This window comes from Canis lupus, chromosome 30 (genome assembly GCF_011100685.1).
Source record: "Canis lupus familiaris isolate Mischka breed German Shepherd chromosome 30, alternate assembly UU_Cfam_GSD_1.0, whole genome shotgun sequence".
NCBI classification, from domain to species: domain Eukaryota; kingdom Metazoa; phylum Chordata; class Mammalia; order Carnivora; family Canidae; genus Canis; species Canis lupus.
Genome location: NC_049251.1, coordinates 27,089,126 through 27,107,069, shown reverse-complemented (window position 1 = coordinate 27,107,069; position 17,944 = coordinate 27,089,126). Strand labels below are relative to the sequence as shown.

Below are 17,944 nucleotides of genomic sequence, written 5' to 3'. Positions count from 1 at the left end.
CTGCATTCAATATCTTTGCTGGGCTCCAGATGAGGAGATGTGAAGGTCTCCATTGAACAACAATTGAAAAAATCGGTTTATAAATTGGTGTATAAAGGAGTGCATGAACTCCTTTCTAGGAAGTCTTGTCTAGCTGTAATGAGGCTAAGGGGATGTGCAAGGCTAGTGTCTCCCTGTCATACCCTGGAAACACCTCCTTAGTCTCTAGGTGTGTGGAAAACCTGAAGTCTGTCCCTTAGGCTGATGCTCAAGGTTGAGTGAATAGGTCTTTTTCACAGACTGAGGGTATGTTTCAGTATGCTGTCTTTGCACTAAGAACTGTCTTTTTTATTGTTATGGTCCTGTGGAGCTCTGGAACACCAACCCTCTTGACTAGCAGGACCAGGAGATTGAAGGGTATTGACTTTGTGGATTGCACATGCCTCCTGCCTTTAGGAAGACACCTGTTGAGTGTAGGGGGCAGAGCACGCTCACTGGCTTCAGGAAGGCTCTGGGAAAATGTCTTAACTGCCTGTGTCCATGGGCTTCAGTGCCTTGTGTGCAGTGTACTAACTTTAGGCTGGGAGTGGAAAAATGCCAGGAGCACTCCCCATCTCTCTAGCCACGGGTGTATTGCAACTGCTTGCATTTGCAAAATTTAGCTAGGAAGTGGGAGAATTCCTCTCTGGGCCAGCCAGGTTGCTAGGGAGCACTGCAATTGCCAGTGTACTCCAGGCTCAGCAACTGTCGTGACTGCTCCCCCACTCATCCCAGCAAGGCTCTGGGAGGGTGCTGTGTCTGAGCTCTCTTGTCTATGCTAGCAGGCTATATGGTGAGTGCAACAGTGGTATCTGCTAGCATGTCAGTCTCCCAGGTTTATTTCAGATGTCTTCTCCTTCTACCAGTGCCCCCAGATCAGCAAGTGAATTTCCCTCACATATAGTCTAGGTGCTTTTCAAACTGCTGTTTTTCCCCTGGATCTTGGGGCAAGCCCTTTAAGAGGGGAATGTTTGTCTTAGCACTTTGGGACCCCTGGAGTTCAGCCCTATTGCTCTTCCAAGCCAGACATTCTAGGGGCTCCTCGCTGTGGTACAAATCCCAGGGCACGGGTACCCCATGAGGACCACCAACTCCTCACTTCTCCCTGAGAAGAACCTGTCTGGTGAGATCCTTCTCTTTTGTGTGACGAAGAGAGAAGGATCTCTGGGGGTAAGCTTTTTTGGGAGACCATGTCTGTCTCTTCCTCTCCAACTCATCTCATTGTGGTCCTTTTATCTTTTGTTTTGAAGAGCAGTTTATCAGGATTCATGTCTTTCTCAGGGAAAAATGACCCATATGTAGTAGTATATTTAGTGTGTACATTGGAGGCAAATTCAGCATCTTCTTATGCCACCGTCTTGGACCCCTCTCCATTATTTAACTTTTTTTTTTAAAGGTTTTATTTATTTGACAGAAAGAGAGCATGTGAGAGCACAAGCAGGGTTAGCAGCAGAGGGAGAGGGAGAAGTAGGCTTCCCACTGAGCAGGGAGCCCGAGATGTAGGACTCAGGACCCCGGGATCATGACCCGAGCCCAACGCAGATGCTCAACTGACTGAGCCACCCAAGCACTTCCATACTTAACTTTTAAATTTGCTATATGTACGCAATAGCAGAGATCTATGTGTAAGTTATATATTAGCATATTATATCTCATTCTATATGTTATATACCCATACTTTTAGGGATATCTAAGTACCTCTATAGCATTGAGGGAAAAGCTTATTTTTTATATTGAAGATAGCCTTTTTATTTCATTGGTGGTATTATTTTTAAAAATGTAGAATTTTTGTTTTTTTCTGAGTTTGTCACTTTTTTTAGATCTGATTTCTTTGATTATTATCTTTCACTATGATTTATAAAGTAGATGAAACTAATACTGACTTATAAATCACATTTTTTCTCCAAACATTTTATTATCTTAGAAAAATTTAAAAATGAAATAAGTAGTGAAATAATTAAGTGTGTAGTGAATATATAATTTTTCAGTCATTGTGTTAAGGTTATTCTTTCTTTTATGTCTTATAAATAGAAATTTATTTTCTCTATTAAAATTTACATTTTAAAATGAAGAATCTTTGTCTTTTAATGATATTTTACAGGTTAATCTGAATCAAGAAGATCTTAATCTTTTATTTAGAATACTAGCAGAAAATCTCGGTGAGGCTCCTGAAGATGTAAATAAAATGAAACCAGGAGTACAAAAGACAGGTGAGAGACTGACAGTAGGTGGCATAATACACATATCCACTTATTTTATAATTTAGTAGGGGCGACAGACTATAAAATTAACAAATATATATTTATAAATTGTGATTTGTGTTCCCATGAAATCAAAGAAGATGTTATTTGTTGAATAAATATCAAATAAAACTGTAGTAAGGGCTGATGGACTCTTAGTTATGTCAACAGTCAGTTACAGGTTCAGAACTTTTTCTAAGTTGCATAAGTTAGGAGAACCATAAAGAAGCTTTTTAAATCTGGTGGATTCTTGAAATAATTATTGAATTTGCATGTATACAAATGAAAGTATTCAAAGTTGGCAGTAAGCTATGGTAACATACTTAATCTGATTTCTAAATTAGGTTTTGTAGTAAAATATCCTTAAGAGTTGAAACATTTGATAAATTACGCCTTAGCAAAGAAAATACTGAAAAATTGTCCTGCCATAAAAATTCAGAGAATTTAAATTATTAGTTGCAATGGCTTTTTAATTTAAAGGCAAAGTAACTACCAGACTTAATTTTATAAACTGTTTTCTATATATATATTATATGCACAAACATATATAATCATATTTTCAAAAAAATGGTACTATCCTATAAATGTGTGTGTGTGTGTATTTCTGCACTTTGCTTTTTTCATTTAAATAACAGTTTATTTTGGTGTTCATTCTCTATAAATATACTATGTACAGATCTGTCTATTCTTTCTAATGGCTACCTGATATTAAATTGTCTTGAAGTATTATAATTTATTTAGCAAGTCTGTGTTCATTGACATTCCAGATGGTTTTAAAAGTCTTTTACCACATTGCCTGAATATCCTTGTCCATACAGTTTTATAAGTGCATGATATCTGTGGGGGAATACTAGAGCTATTTGATTGAAGGGTATTATTAACTTAATATATGTTAAGTTAATGAATTTAATTAATTTAATTGAACATTTTTGGCACATCTTACCAATTGCTTCCCTTAGAATGTGTACTATTTTTGCACTCCCACCAGTTCATCTTTCTGTATTAAAATTTTTGCTAAATAAATGCTAAGTGAAAAATGGTATCTTACTGTATTTTTATTATTTAAAAAACCTTTTTTAAAAACTCTTATTACGAAGCACAAATAGTAAAAAACACAAATCTTAAGTGTACAATTCAGTGAATTTTTATGTATAGCTATACCATGTAGCTGTTAATCACCATGGTTAATATATAAAACATTTTCAGCTTGTCCCAGAAGGCCTCTTCTTCTTTTTTTTTTTTTTTTTTCAGAAGGCCTTTTCTGTGCCCCTTCCTAATCAGTACCAAACACCCACCCTACCCTTCAATCCACCAGAATTAATGGTCTTCCTAATTTTTAATACCACGGGTAGATCAGTTTTGCCCATTCTTGAATTTTACAAAAATGGAGTCATACAGAATTTATTCTTTGGTTTTCCTTTTTTTTTTCAGTCATTATTTCGTTTGTGCAATTCCTCCATGTTGTTTATGTGTAGCAGTAGTTCTTTTAATCCTGCTCATATTCATCATGTGAATGCATTAATATTATTTTATCAATTCTACCTTTGATAGAAAGCATTTGGACTGTTTCCATTTTTTGACTGTCTTGAATAAAGTTGCTATGAATATGAACATGTCTTTTGTTACACATATATACTGTCTTCTTTTGGTTGTATAGGTAGGCCTTACATGTTAGGCTCATACACCAAACGATTTTCTGAATGATTATACCAATTGTACCAATTTACCAGCAATGTATGAGAGTTGTTTCACATTTTCTCTCTTTTTAAAATGAGGTTTTATTTATTTATTCATAAGAGACATAGAGAGAGTCAGAGACAGGCAGAGGGAGAAGTAGGTTCTTTGTCATCTAGCCCGTTGTGGGACTCGATCCCAGGACCTGGGACCATGCCCCGAACCAAAGGCAGAAATTCAACCTCTAAGCTACCCGGGCATCCCATTGTTTCATGTTATCACTAGTCCTTGGTATTGTCAATATTTTTAAATTTAGCTATCCTTTCTGATACACAGTGGGATTTCTATGGTTCTTATTTTTTCCCTGATTATTAATGAAACTGAAACCTTTTCATATGACCATTTGGATCATACTCATTACTGACCATTTGGATATCTTTTTTTATGATATGACTACTCAAGTCTATTGACTATTATTTTCATTGAGTTTTCTTTCTTAGTGATATATTGGAGTTCTTCATTCATTCTGTATATGAGCCCTTCTTGGTTTAGTGTGTTACATGTATATGTGCTGATATTGGCATAGAAATATCCTATCCCTATCTGTGATTTGCTTTTCATTCTTTTAATGGCTCTTTTATCAATAGAATTAGTTAATTGTAATGAATTTCAATTTATCATTTTTGAAAGTGATTAATGCTTTTTATTTCTTATTTAATAACTCCTTACCTATTTCAGGAATTATTTTGTAAAAGCAAAATATTTGCTAGAGTTATTTCCCCTGGATCACGCTTTGGAACAGTACTGGAATAAGGTGATAGCTAAGAAACCTCACCCTATGTATTTCTTTATTAGAGTTAATAATTGACAACAGTGGTTTTCCATATGGTTTTCTGGTATGGTTTATGGTATAATATTCTTGTGTTAGTGATCATAGATAACATTCACTGCAATAGTATTGATAACTAATGTAATGAAATTGAGGGTTAGTTGGCAGTACAGGCTGTCATGGGACTGATGAGTTTGGACTCTATTATTTGCTATCTCTGTGATGTTGGGCAACATCCTGACTGTCTGAACCTCAATTTGCTCATCTGAAATGAAGATAGTAAAGTTTCTATCTTGAAGGGTTGATATAAGGATGAAATGAGACAATCCATATATAGCATAGTGACTAGCACAGAAGTAAGCACTGGGCATATGATAACTATTATTAGTTTTGTGTATTACAATTTACAAAGCAATTTTATTGCATTTCAGGGTATGTGAATTTCAGCACAGTATCAGTTTCATACAGCTTTACTTTTGCTTTTTTGTATGGCATGAGAGGTTGTAAGCATCCCTCCCATTTTATTTCTTTTCTAGCCTTAACTCTTGTTATCCTCCTCATGATTTAATCATAGCAAACTCTGTTCTGTTTCCAAAACCTATCATGATGTGCTATGATTTTCCAAAATATCTTATTCTTGGATGTCTTCTCTGTATGAGGAGGTCCTTAAGCTCTACCTGAATGATAACTCTCTTATTAAACCTTTCTTGACCTCCCCATAACCATTTTATGTTCTGTATTTTCTACAGTTTTCTATAGTCTATTAACATTTGTCCATTTAATGTGACCAGGTGTAGTCTGCATCTTCTCTTTGTATTTTAAATGTTTATATCTCTTCTGTTAAACCATAAGCTTTCTAAGGGCTGGAGCTACGTGTTACTAATTTGTGGATTTTCAGAGTTTACACAGGTCCAGAATACTCATACATGTCCTCAATGAGTATTTGTGGAAAAAAAATGTGTGGATGGAAATGAAAGAATTTCTTTTTAACATCTTTAGGTGAAATTAAAGGACCGCTTGAAATTTCTACAGCAAAACAAGATGTACATGCTTCCCATGGTACTTCAACAGCTGGAGTGGAAGAAATGAGATCTGTAGACATTATTAATGTGCTGCTGAATTTTGAAATCAAAGAGGTATATAATTGTCATCTATTTCTGTAAAGTGAATAAATAATAGATATTTGAAATCACCTCTCCTAAAACTTGTGGATTATTGATATGTATGAAAAAAAATCTCAATGTAGGCTATTTATAATTTGTATGTAGCAATACAATTTGTAGTAAATTTGAGAGTTTATGAAAGATGAGTTATATTTGGGGTATATACTATTTCATAGAGAACATGGTAACTTGTCCTGTAACATGCTTTTCAGATGATTTTAGGGATGTAGCTTGCTTTGGATTTCATATTAGAAAGTTAGGAAAGGGAAGTAGTGACAGAAATCCTTTGTAAATTTTAGAAACCCTTATTAGAATAAAACATGTAAAAATATGTCTATATTTTTTAAATGTTATATTATCATATATAATATACATGCAAATATATATGATATATTTGGCACAGATCTCTTTTCCGTTAAGAAATATGTTCTAGGGATCCCTGGGTGGCGCAGCGGTTTGGCGCCTGCCTTTGGCCCAGGGCGTGATCCTGGAGACCCGGGATCGAATCCCATGTCGGGCTCCCGGTGCATGGAGCCTGCTTCTCCCTCTGCCTGTGTCTCTGCCTCTCTCTCTCTGTGTGACTATCATGAATAAATAAATAAAATCTTTAAAAAAAAAAAAAAAAAGAAATATGTTCTATTACCACTATCTGCTTTCTGTCTGCAGAGTCTTGAGGAAAGAGTAAGTGGATTTTCCTTGTCTGTATTTGCACATTCAAATATCCATTGCATGTGCTAAGTGCTGAGGATAGAGTTAAAAGGCAGAAACTCTGAACAAGAAAACAGTTAAAATTTTTGTAAGTGCTCCCATTACAAAAGTGTCTGAGGACATTGTGGCTATAATAGTAAGCAGGGGGCATCTAAGCAGGATGAGAGTGTCAGGGAACATTTTTTGGAGGAAGTGACATTTGAGATGAGCTTTTAAGGAATATAAGTAGAGTCTGAGAAAAGGAGATCAGGAAAGGAGCTGGGTGAGTAGATGAGAAAATGTAGTAGACCCAGGGACTTGCAAGAACTTTCTTGCAAAATCCCTTCATCATTATATATATATATATATATATATTTTTTTTTAAAAACATATATATATATATTTTAAAGATTTCATTTATTTATTCATGAGAGACACAGAGAGAGAGGGAAAGAGGCAGGCAGAGACACAGGCAGAGGGAGAAGCAGGCTCCATGCAGGAAGCCCGATGCGGGACTCGATCCCAGGTCCCCAGGATCAGGCCCTGGACTTAAGGTGGCGCTAAACTGCTGAGCCACCCTGGCTGCCCTCCCTTCATCATTATAGTAGAGATCATGTTCTTCCTCTAAGTTAAAAATAATAAACTTTAAAACAAGTGAGTTCTACTTTTCTTATCTGAAATATATGCTTTTCAACTAATTTCTTTCACCTTAACACTTTAATGTTTTTGTGGTTAATATTAGAGTTATTGCAGATAAGCTTTAATAATTGAAACAATGATAGATGAATCATTCTATTTGCAAATGAGCTTCATTAACAAGTATGCATAGAAAACCCATAAGCTGTTTTTAATGTCATTTATAATAAATACTATTATAGTTCCATTCCCTGAGGACATGGAAAGCAGGGGAGGCAAATTTGCATTCCCCCAAGCCAGTATGTGACACTATCTTAAGACATTTTTGGTTGTCACCATCTGAGGAGAGGGAACTGCTGACAACCAGTGTGAGAGACCACTGTTACCACTAAACATCTTAAAATGCACAGATCTACTCCCTCACTACAAAAAATTATCCAGTCCAAAATGTCAATGGTATCAAGCTTGAGAAAGCTTGCCTTAGGATTAGTATAAAAATTGACCATTTATCAAATAGATTTCCAGATGAAAGGCCATCCATCAGACTAGAACTTCTGAGAATTAGGCAGAACTACTTTCTTTGTTTTTTTAAATCTTACCTTAAGGATCACTAGAATACACTGGCAGTGTTTCAGAAGTCCCAACAAGTAAGTGTACTTTCCAAAGTAAATAACACTAGGCAATTTTCTAGGCACAAATAGTAGTACACATCTTTACATTATGTGAATTTTTTTTATTATATCAGTCTGAATGGCTATGAAATTGTTGACTTACCTTCATGATATATTAGTGGAATTGTATGTGATAATACTGGGGCCTTTTCTAGGTTGTGATTACTTTGATGAAAAAAGCAGAAAAGAAAGGAAGGCCTTTACATGAACTGAATGTCCTGCAGCTTGGAATGGAAGCTAAAGTTAAACCCTATGACCTGACTGCTAAAGCTTATTTAAAAAAAATTAGTATGCGATGCTTTGAGTTCAGTGGTAAGTGTGAAGTATAGTCTGTGTAAATTATTCATGTTAGAGACATGGTCTATACCTTTTTGTCAGTAGTAAGTACATTTATTAATGTTACCATAATTATTTAGTTAATTAAATTTCTTATGTTGATAAAAAGGAATTTGATATTTAAAAATTTATTTTCTATATAGTTACCATAAAGTAAGAATATATCTGAATACACTTTTTATTGTGTATCAAGCCAACTTTTAAAATTGTTATGGATGTTTAAAGTTATAGGAACTCTAGGGGCTAACTTTAAAGCAAACATCTTGAGAATAATCCTTAGTTTATTTTATAGCTTTTTTCTTCAATATATTCTTTCTGATTTGTTCAAATGAATAATACCAGTAGTGTAAATATTAACAAAAGTTATAATTGACTGGTACTGGGTTTTTTTCAAAAATTTTTATGGAGTTTTTTTTTTCAAAGCCACTTTTATTGAGGTATGATATATAAGCCTTAAAATTCTGTTTAAAAATACATTTGAAATGTCTGAAAGACTTACTGGAGTGGCCCTGTGTTTTTTATTTTTAGACTCTGTAGGAGAGCCGCTTCACATTATTAACTCTTCTAATGTAACTGAGGAGCCGCTGCTAAAAATGTCACTGACAAAGGTACCTGGTTTCCTTCTAGGATTCTTTAATATTTGAATATATGAAGTTGTGTAATTCTCCCATATTTCATATTTCAGTTTTCCTCCCTATAATTTTTCATTCTAAAGCTCATTGATTACAGTGAATTAGCAAGCATCCAACAATAATCTTTTGAACTAACCCTTATATTGAATAAGTGAGTATGTACAAAGTTTTGTGGTAATCTGAAGCAAATTTATCATAATCTATATATGCTGGCATTTTCCCTTACCTTTAGCATTTATTCCTACATAGGATAAAGAATTTTAGTTTTTGCTTCTATAGAGTGTGAGAAATGCTTCAGGATTTTTGGCACATGCCTCTTTGCCATTAAGAAATATGTTTTTAGTGTTTTCATATAATCCTTGAAAAGTAGAGCATGTGTATGTACATATATATGTGTGTGTATATATGTAGGCACATGTGTATATATCTATATAAGTATATATTTGTATATATATTTTTTCAATGTGTGAGTTCTTAGTATTTTCAACCCCATGGTTTAATCTTCCACTATTTCTAGGCAGACAGTGATGGACCAGAATTTACAACCATTCATGACAATACCAAACAGAGACTGAAGGTAAGTATTTTCTAATTCACCATAAGGCAGTATCATAGTGGAGTTAATGAGTAGAGGTAAGTATTTTCTAATTCACTATAAGGCACTGTTAATGATTACATCTAGCTTTGTAGCCATCTTTCCATGCACCCTCACCAACAATTAATATACTTTTAAAGGGAATTTTATACATGATTATTTGGCCTAGTATTGATGGTAGCATTAAACATTTGAATTACATATTGGCTTTAGGGTTAGAATAAAATTAAGGACAAGGCTAAAAGTATGGCTCAGTACAGATATAGTTTACGATATATTTGAGTTTATATAGTCTGTCCTGGATGCATCTGAAATGTTATTGATCTAAGGCCCTATATTACTTACTGTATCTTTCCTTAAAACCCACCAGTTAAGGTCTGAATAACAGTTGAGCATGAGTGGGGGCAGACTGTCAGTTTATTGTCTGATTGACATTAACCAGTGATTAATAGTGAGTTCTTTCTTAAAAAAAAAAAAAACCTTAATTGATATTTTCGTAAATGAACTGTTCTTCAACATATACAAATAAGTATATGTCACCATATAACATAAAAATGTCACCATATCTGAAATCTGCCTCTCTAATTGTTTATTATCTTAGGTTTCATTTTCATCCTTAGACTTAGTACTTCATTTGGAAGCTTTACTATCCTTCATGGATTTCTTATCATCTGCTGTTCCATCTTCTGAACCTTCCTATTTGGAAAAGGAATCATCTGAGCTGAAACCACTTGTGGGGGAGTCCAGAAATATCGTTGTCAAAGCTGGTATTAACTTTTGAGTCATGGTCTAATACTTTCTGTCTGAATTTTTAATAATCATATGATAACTTATATTTTCAAGCTAAGACAAATATTTAGCATCTTAATATTATAGCTGCTCTGACAGATTTAATTTCAAAAGTAAGCAAATTTTACCTCTGCGGTAGGGACAGGATAATTTTGTGAGAGATTTAAAAGAAATTTTAATATTAATCATCTATTTGTATTTTATTTCACTGTCTATCCTTTACATAAAATAAAGTTGTACGTAGGTACTTTGTATTGATGTCTCTGCAGCCTTCACTTCAGTGCAAGTGAGAACAGAAGAAATTAAAATATGAATACAGTCATGCATAGTACAAAGGCCCATTTCTGTCAGTCACATAAGTGTTTTGTAGGGCACAAAAGGAAGAAGAATATCATGGAAGAGACAGACTCATTTTAGTTTCTAACCAAAATTGAGTTTAAATCACATAAAGTTATGGGCATATGTTCCTTAAGCATATGGCTTGTGCTATGAGTTAGATATGATGTTATCCTGAGTGAACATGCACCTGTTTTCAAGCCATATATCATCTAAATTATTTTTCTTTCATATGACGTGATTTGAATATCTAAAACTAGTAATTTAATTTTTAGACCCTTACGTGTTTTGAGTGACATCTGTATTACTGACATCTTTAAAGCATAAAGCTTTAGTAATATTAAATCTGATGTAAGGATGAGAATTTTTTAACAAGGTGTCAGAGCAATACTTTTGCTATAAACTAAAGAGTTTTATTGTTGTGTACTTGTTATATTAATATCTGTGGAAATACTTCTTTATATAACATACATATATACATACATGTGCACATACAATTGGATAAATTAAAGAGCAATGTTTAAGTTCACAATAAACTACAAAAGTTATTAATCCAGAGAAACAGTCTTCCAATTGTGCTCTCTAGTTGATTTTAATGGTTTGATTATAGTTTTATGGTTTGATTTATATCTTAGGGGAAAAAAATCGCTGTTATCACCTTAGTGATTAAGGACTGATGTCCTGTGCTTTTTTACAGTATTATAGGAAAAGGAATGTTTCCCTCATCAAGACATATCTCTAGAAAAATATATCCTGAATTTATCAATCAAGACCTGGACCAAAGTTAGATTAATGGAATCCATTTGATTGTGATTCTTATAGACAATACACATAATTTTTTTTGTATTTTTTAATCTTTAGCTCTTTATATTTATGCCTCATAGACCTAAACCTTTTTTCCCAGAAGAAAAATTATAGGAAAGTTTCCATCTAGCAAATTGTAATTTCAAGATTCTATTAAAGGTTGCTTTTATTCTTAAGTTGGAGGGGAATAGACTCATTTCTGATTGGCATTTTAAAATTGAGTAAAATCCATATTAATTTTATGTTATCTTAACGGAAGTCTTTTTGATTCTTCATAGTTCAAAATGTACTTTTTGTGAATTTTACATTATTTAGTCTGTTATACCATCTTTGCACTTTGCTAATCTCAAGGTTTCTGTTATTTTTCAGTATCTAGCAGTACTTCTCAAGATGATGTGTTTGATTTAAAGGTCATAGCTGAATTAAATGCATTTAATGTCTTTGTCTGTGATCAGAAGTGTAACATTGCAGATATTAGAATACGTGGTAAGTAATGATTTCCTTGGCATAGGTATTTCTGTTTCTTTACATAGACCTCAAGGAAGAGTGAGCTTGTGTATGTTAGGTTTCATATGAGTCATCATTTTGTTTACTTATATTGAAGACTTGCAGAAACTTTTCAAAGATGTACTTTGAAATGTTGGACATGGATTTGTTAGGATTCACAGCTGACATGAAACATTTCTTACATATTTTTCAAATTTTAGAATAAATCTAAGGCTTCATTGCTTATGTTCCTTTTATATTTTCAGAATAATATAACCTTAATTTAAACTGATAAATTAATATCACAACTCCTCACTAAATAAAGAAAATGTTACTATCTTTATTTCCCTTGTCTTTTGTACATATAGAATCAAAATAGAAGTACCTAAAGGAAATTTTGTAAGCATTACCTACCCATCATCAGCTTGATGAAAGAATAGGTTCATATTATACCATGGGTTCTTGAACCAGACTGCCAAGATTCAAGTTTTGGCTCTAACACTTATTAGCTGACCTTGAGAAAATTAATTAACTTTTCTGTATCTTAGTTCCCCTTCTGTAAAATGGAGATAATTATAATAATTATTATGGGATTGTTGTGATAGTTATAATAATTATTTTTAGGATTATATACACATTTACATATACTTAGAAAAAGAGATTGGTACATAGTAAGCACTTGAAAAAAAGGTTAAAAAGTAAGTACTATTAACAGTTATTACTAAGTATCTCTTTCATGGATGGCATAGTAATAGGTTGAACTTATTACTGGGTCTTAGCTATAGGCATTCTCTTTTACTAAGGAGTGGTTTTAAAAATCATTATGCTTTTAGAAATTATGGGAATAACCAAAATTTTTTGGAGGGAAAGATTATATTTTAGATACACTTTATTGTAGAATGAATATTTATTCATCAAATTATATTCATTTATGCTTAGTTATCAGAGCATTAGTTTTCATAATAAGTGCTTGTTAAGAAATACTGTGTGTCTTCCTCGTGACTACTTGTGATCTTGCTAGTGCACAGGATATTTGTTTGAAAACCTGTGATTAATTCTCTTTGAAATTTGGTTTTGTTTGTCTTTAAAATTTCCACAACTTTTATGTATGAAATACCTGTAGCACTTAAAGATATTGTAACCTTTATTCGGCATCTCATACATAGAAGTTGATACCTTTAGTATGTGTAAGAGTAATTTTATTCATTCTTTATCTTGGTAGTGTTTTTTTAACTTGATAAAATACCACTAAATTGGGTCACTTGGGTTGGATGAAAAGTTTGTAAATGTTATGTTTCCCATAGGAATGGATGCCTCTATTTCTGTGAAGCCAAAGCAGACTGACATGTTTGCCAGACTTAAGGATATAGTAATTACGAATGTTGATTTGCTGTCCATTCACAAAAAGGTACTTAAAAAAACAGGTTTCAGGAAGATGAGGCTGTTCGAGATGGCAGGGTAGGAAGGTCTTGAACTCACCTCCCCCCACAGCCATAATAATTCTACAGAGACAAGTGGCATAATTTTCTCTGAAAAAGTCTTGAAAACTAGATGAATAGCACCTTCACAACAAAAGATAAAAGGGCCATATTGAGATGGGTGGGAGAGGCAGAGATTCAAGTATTTCATTCATTTTGAATTAAATTTGTTATATGGCATAAAGACAGTGGTCCAAGTTTATGCTTTTATATATAGCTGTCCTGTTTTGTTGATAATTATACTCTTTGGCATGTAGCTGTCCAACACATTTATTGAAAATATTGTCTTTCCTCGTTGTGTAGTCTTGCCTCCTTTGTTGAAAATTAATTGATCATGTGTACATGGGTTTATTTTGGGGCCTTCTAGTCTGTTCCATTGATCTATGTGTCTCTTTTAATGCCAATACCATACTGTTTTGATTACCATAGCTTTGTAGAATCTAAGACTGGAAGCCGTAGTACTCCTAGAAGAAAACATACATGGCAAGGTCCACATTGGTTTTAGCTAAGAATGTACAGATTAATAGAAACCAAAAAAATAACATCAGAAAATGTTTCAAATGAAAAATAATTTCCATATTGAAATTTTGTTTTGATTTTTGGTTGAGATGCCTTTATTCATTTGTTCGTTGTATATTCATTAATAGTAATGTGTCAGGCAGTTTGTTAGGGATTGGATATGAATATGGCTATTATGTGCTTTCACATTGTGTATAGGCTGTATGATTTGTAAGTTATATCTGACCAATTAAGTGACTGATATTTCCATTAATTAAAACTTTTTTTGTAGAAATAGGAAAAAGTTTTGTGAGCAAAGTGTTTTTAACAATTTATTGAAGGTTGAATTTAAATAGTGCTTCTTCATATGTTAAGGATTTTTAATTAGGAAACTTATTTATATTTCAGCTCTTTTGATATAGTGTAGCTCTTTTGATGTAATAACCAGTTAATTTAATAATTTTAGGCTGTCTCTATTTTGGGAGATGAAGTCTTTAGGTTCCAAATGACTCTTTATCCAGATGCTACAGAAGGAAAGGCCTATGCTGATATGTCTAAAGTGGATGGGAAACTTAGCCTAAAAGTGGGTTGTATCCAAATTGTTTATGTTCATAAATTCTTCATGTCTCTTTTGGTAAGTTTATTTTTAAATGTATTTATTTCTCATTGAGACCTAAATATCTTTGCCTATACATTTGAACTTAGTCAAAATATTTACTAATAGGGCTGTGTGCTAAACACCTGGATGCTGAACAGAATATTATAGTGAAGGAAATCCTTTACATGATGGATAACCAGATGATTTTTTGTTATCTTTGTTACCATTCTTTCACATTTCCATTGTTACATAATTTAAAAGTACTTTTTTTTGTGTTTTAAATTAGGTATTTTCAGTGTTGTTTTATCAAATACCCTTAAAGATATTTAGCTAAAAGAATATTTTTATGAAGGACTAATATTGGATTTTATGAGTTTTAATTATAATTGATCAACAAAGCCATATAGTTATTTTCTTCTAATTATTTCCATGTAAATGCTATGGGCTGAAGAGTTTTTATCTGTTTATGCCTCTTAGCAGGGCTGTTATTCAAGGGTTATAAGTTATGGATTTCTACCTAAACAATCAGAGGTGATGGTTGTTAGTATCTCAGAGTGTGTCTGTCTAGACTTACACTCTCCATATATACAATCATAAATAAATCTAAATATCAGTCTCTTTCAACAGAACTTCCTCAACAATTTCCAAACTGCCAAAGAAGCTTTGAGTTCAGCCACAGTCCAGGCTGCAGAAAGAGCTGCTTCCAGCATGAAAGACTTGGCTCAAAAGAGTTTCCGCCTTTTGATGGATATTAACTTGAAAGCACCAGTTATTATCATTCCTCAGTCTTCAGTATCGCCAAATGCTATTGTAGCAGATCTGGGTTTAATCAGAGTTGAAAACAAATTTAGCTTGGTTCCTATGGAACATTATTCTCTTCCTCCAGTCATTGACAAGATGAACATTCAGCTAACTCAGTTGAAGTTGTCCAGGTACAAATATACAATTCATTTGTATACTACTGCTAGAAACAGAATTCTCATAAAATCTTTGGTAGGGATAAAATACTCTCATGATTTGTGGTTCTCATCCTTGCTTTTTATAATTATAAAACCATGACCATTGGTTTTTGGTCAGTGATAAAACTAGTGTGCCTCATAGAATCTCTGTTTTGTCTTACCACATTTATTATATAGTTTTCTTCATTCTATAGACATTAAGGGGGGCACATGATATAATGAGCATTCGGTATTATATAAGAGTGATAAGAGTGATGAATCACTGACCTCTGCCTCTGAAAACTGATAATATATGTTAATTAATTGAATTTAAGTTAAAAAATTAAAATTAAAAAAAATAAAATTTACTCAGTATACTTAATTTAGACTTATTTTTATTCTTCACTTTGCCTATAGCTATTTTCTGTCAATGGGAGAAAACTTCTTAAAATGTAATAAAAGTTAAGATTTTTTTTCTCCTTTCTAAACCTTGCCACTTTTGGGAATTCTCAGTGTGGTATGTAAAGGATTACTGAATCCAAATGGGAAAGTGTTGAGTCTGTTGAAAGACTTTTTTTTTTTTTTTTTTTTTTTAAGATTTTATTTATTGGGCAGCCCGGGTGGCTCAGCGGTTTAGCGCTGCCTTCAGCCCAGAGTGTGATCCTGGGTACCGGGATTGAGTCCCGCGACGGGCTTCCTGCATGGAGCCTGTTTCTCCCTCTGCCTGTGTCTCTGCCTCTCTCTCTCTCTCTCTGTGTGTGTGTCTCTCATGAATAAACAAATAAAATCTTTTTTTAAAAAAGTTAAAAAAAGAAACAAATGTTAACATTTGTTTGCATGACGCTAGTTGCTAATATTCAACAGTCTTTGTGAAAGTAGTAAATAGTGTAATAGTCATACTTTCTGTCTTTGAAATCAGAATTATGTAGGTTTTATATCAGAAAGGTCTTGATTTATTCTGATTTGGATTGATTTGTGAAAAGAAACATGTTTTAAAGAATTCTGATAGCAGCCTTCAATATCTAGGTAAACTATGGAAACTGTTAGACAATATGATAGTCTTCATTCTAAAACATAAATGTCAAAAATATAAAATAAATTCTTGTTTATCTTTCAGAACTCTTTTGCAGAATGGCTTGGCACAACCTGACATTGAAATTTTAAAACCAGTCAACTTACTTTTGTCCATACAGCGAAATTTAGCAGCAGCATGGTATGTGCAAATTCCAGGGATGGAGATAAAAGGAAAACTAAAACCTATGTTGGTAAGTATATGTGTACAGTATATGAAAATTGCTGGGTAGGCTTTTATTATTCATCACAATGCCATTCTAGCATACATCAGAAGTGATGAAGCAGGGGTGCCTGGGTGGTGCAGTTAGTTGGTTGGTGTCAGACTGCTGCTTTTGGCTTGGGTCATGATCTCAGGGTTGTGAAAGTGAGCCCTGCGTTGGGCACTGCATTTAGCACAGGTGCAGAGTCTGCATGAGTTTCTCCATCTGTCCCTCCTGCTTGTGCTCTCTCAAAGAAATAAATCTTAAAAAAAAAAAAAAAAGTAGTGAAGCATTAAAAGGGAATACTTTGTTAACTGAAAATGAGGTCATCCTAATTCTCACACTTTATTTCACTTTAGTCACGTATCTGGTAAATCCAGCAAGAAATCTGAGATAAAAACTCATTGGAATCTACTGAAAATATTATTAATAATTTTGGAAAGTTCTATTAAAGTTTAAGGCAGTAGAATAGCAAGATAGTATAAAGTACTATTTAGATACCACACTCAGAGCACTTTAGGAGTATTTTTTTTTAATTCTTAATTTATTTATTTGAGAGAGAGCACAAGTGGGGAGAGGGAAAGGAGCAAGCAGACTCTATGATGAGCATGGAGCCTGACGTGGGGCTAAATCCTACCGCCCTGAGATCATGACCTAAGCTGAAATCAAGAGTCAGTCACTTCACTGACTGAGCCACCCAGGTGTCCCTCCCTGCTTAGGAGTATTTTTAATGTAAAGAAGCACTCTTTTAATTAGAAAGTGGACATTTTAAATAGGTGAGTATGTAACTTGGTAAGCATATAAATATGGAAATACTTATAGTGTAGTTAGCAGGTCATATGTTGGCTTACAGGGAGAAATGATAATGGCCAAAGACAGTTATGTAAGTATAGGAATCCTATGGTCTTTGTGTGCCTGTATGTAAAACCATTGAAGCCAAATACTAGGGGATAGGGGAAGAGAGAGAGTGACTGAACAGAGCATGTGAAAAACAAATAAAAATTTAGTAGTAAATTTTTAATACCTGTGATTAGTTTAGAGTAAGTTCTGGATAAAACAGAAAGGGTCAGAGGAGCCGAGTTCTATTAAAGAAGTTAAAATTGAAGTTTATTGTAGGGATGAAAGGTCCTGTGTGTAGTTATGCGTAGATATGGTACATGGGAAGAGTGTCTAGGGTATTCATAAAGACTTCTCTCTTTCAGAGTATGTGACTCTTCCTTTAACTTCTCCCTTACTATTGAAAGATTAAATCTCAGGGCTAA

The 17,944-nt window shown here is 33.5% G+C and overlaps 1 protein-coding gene across 4 annotated transcripts in view; it reads left to right on the top strand.

Annotated features, from left to right (window-relative positions):
* The window catches only part of VPS13C (vacuolar protein sorting 13 homolog C), a 169,144-nt gene that overhangs the window by 80,957 nt on the left and 70,243 nt on the right, over positions 1 to 17,944 (top strand). For all 4 annotated transcript variants that reach the window (XR_005381733.1, XM_038580596.1, XM_038580597.1 and 1 more), the window contains 11 exons: positions 2,120 to 2,228; positions 5,761 to 5,897; positions 8,074 to 8,230; positions 8,783 to 8,862; positions 9,404 to 9,463; positions 10,083 to 10,248; positions 11,780 to 11,896; positions 13,201 to 13,304; positions 14,339 to 14,506; positions 15,098 to 15,402; positions 16,526 to 16,673. Coding sequence is in view for 3 of the 4 variants with exons in the window: in XM_038580596.1 (XP_038436524.1) it covers positions 2,120 to 2,228; positions 5,761 to 5,897; positions 8,074 to 8,230; positions 8,783 to 8,862; positions 9,404 to 9,463; positions 10,083 to 10,248; positions 11,780 to 11,896; positions 13,201 to 13,304; positions 14,339 to 14,506; positions 15,098 to 15,402; positions 16,526 to 16,673 (1,551 nt within the window). In the remaining variant the exon portion in view is untranslated. The remainder of the gene's footprint in view (positions 1 to 2,119; positions 2,229 to 5,760; positions 5,898 to 8,073; positions 8,231 to 8,782; positions 8,863 to 9,403; positions 9,464 to 10,082; positions 10,249 to 11,779; positions 11,897 to 13,200; positions 13,305 to 14,338; positions 14,507 to 15,097; positions 15,403 to 16,525; positions 16,674 to 17,944) is intronic.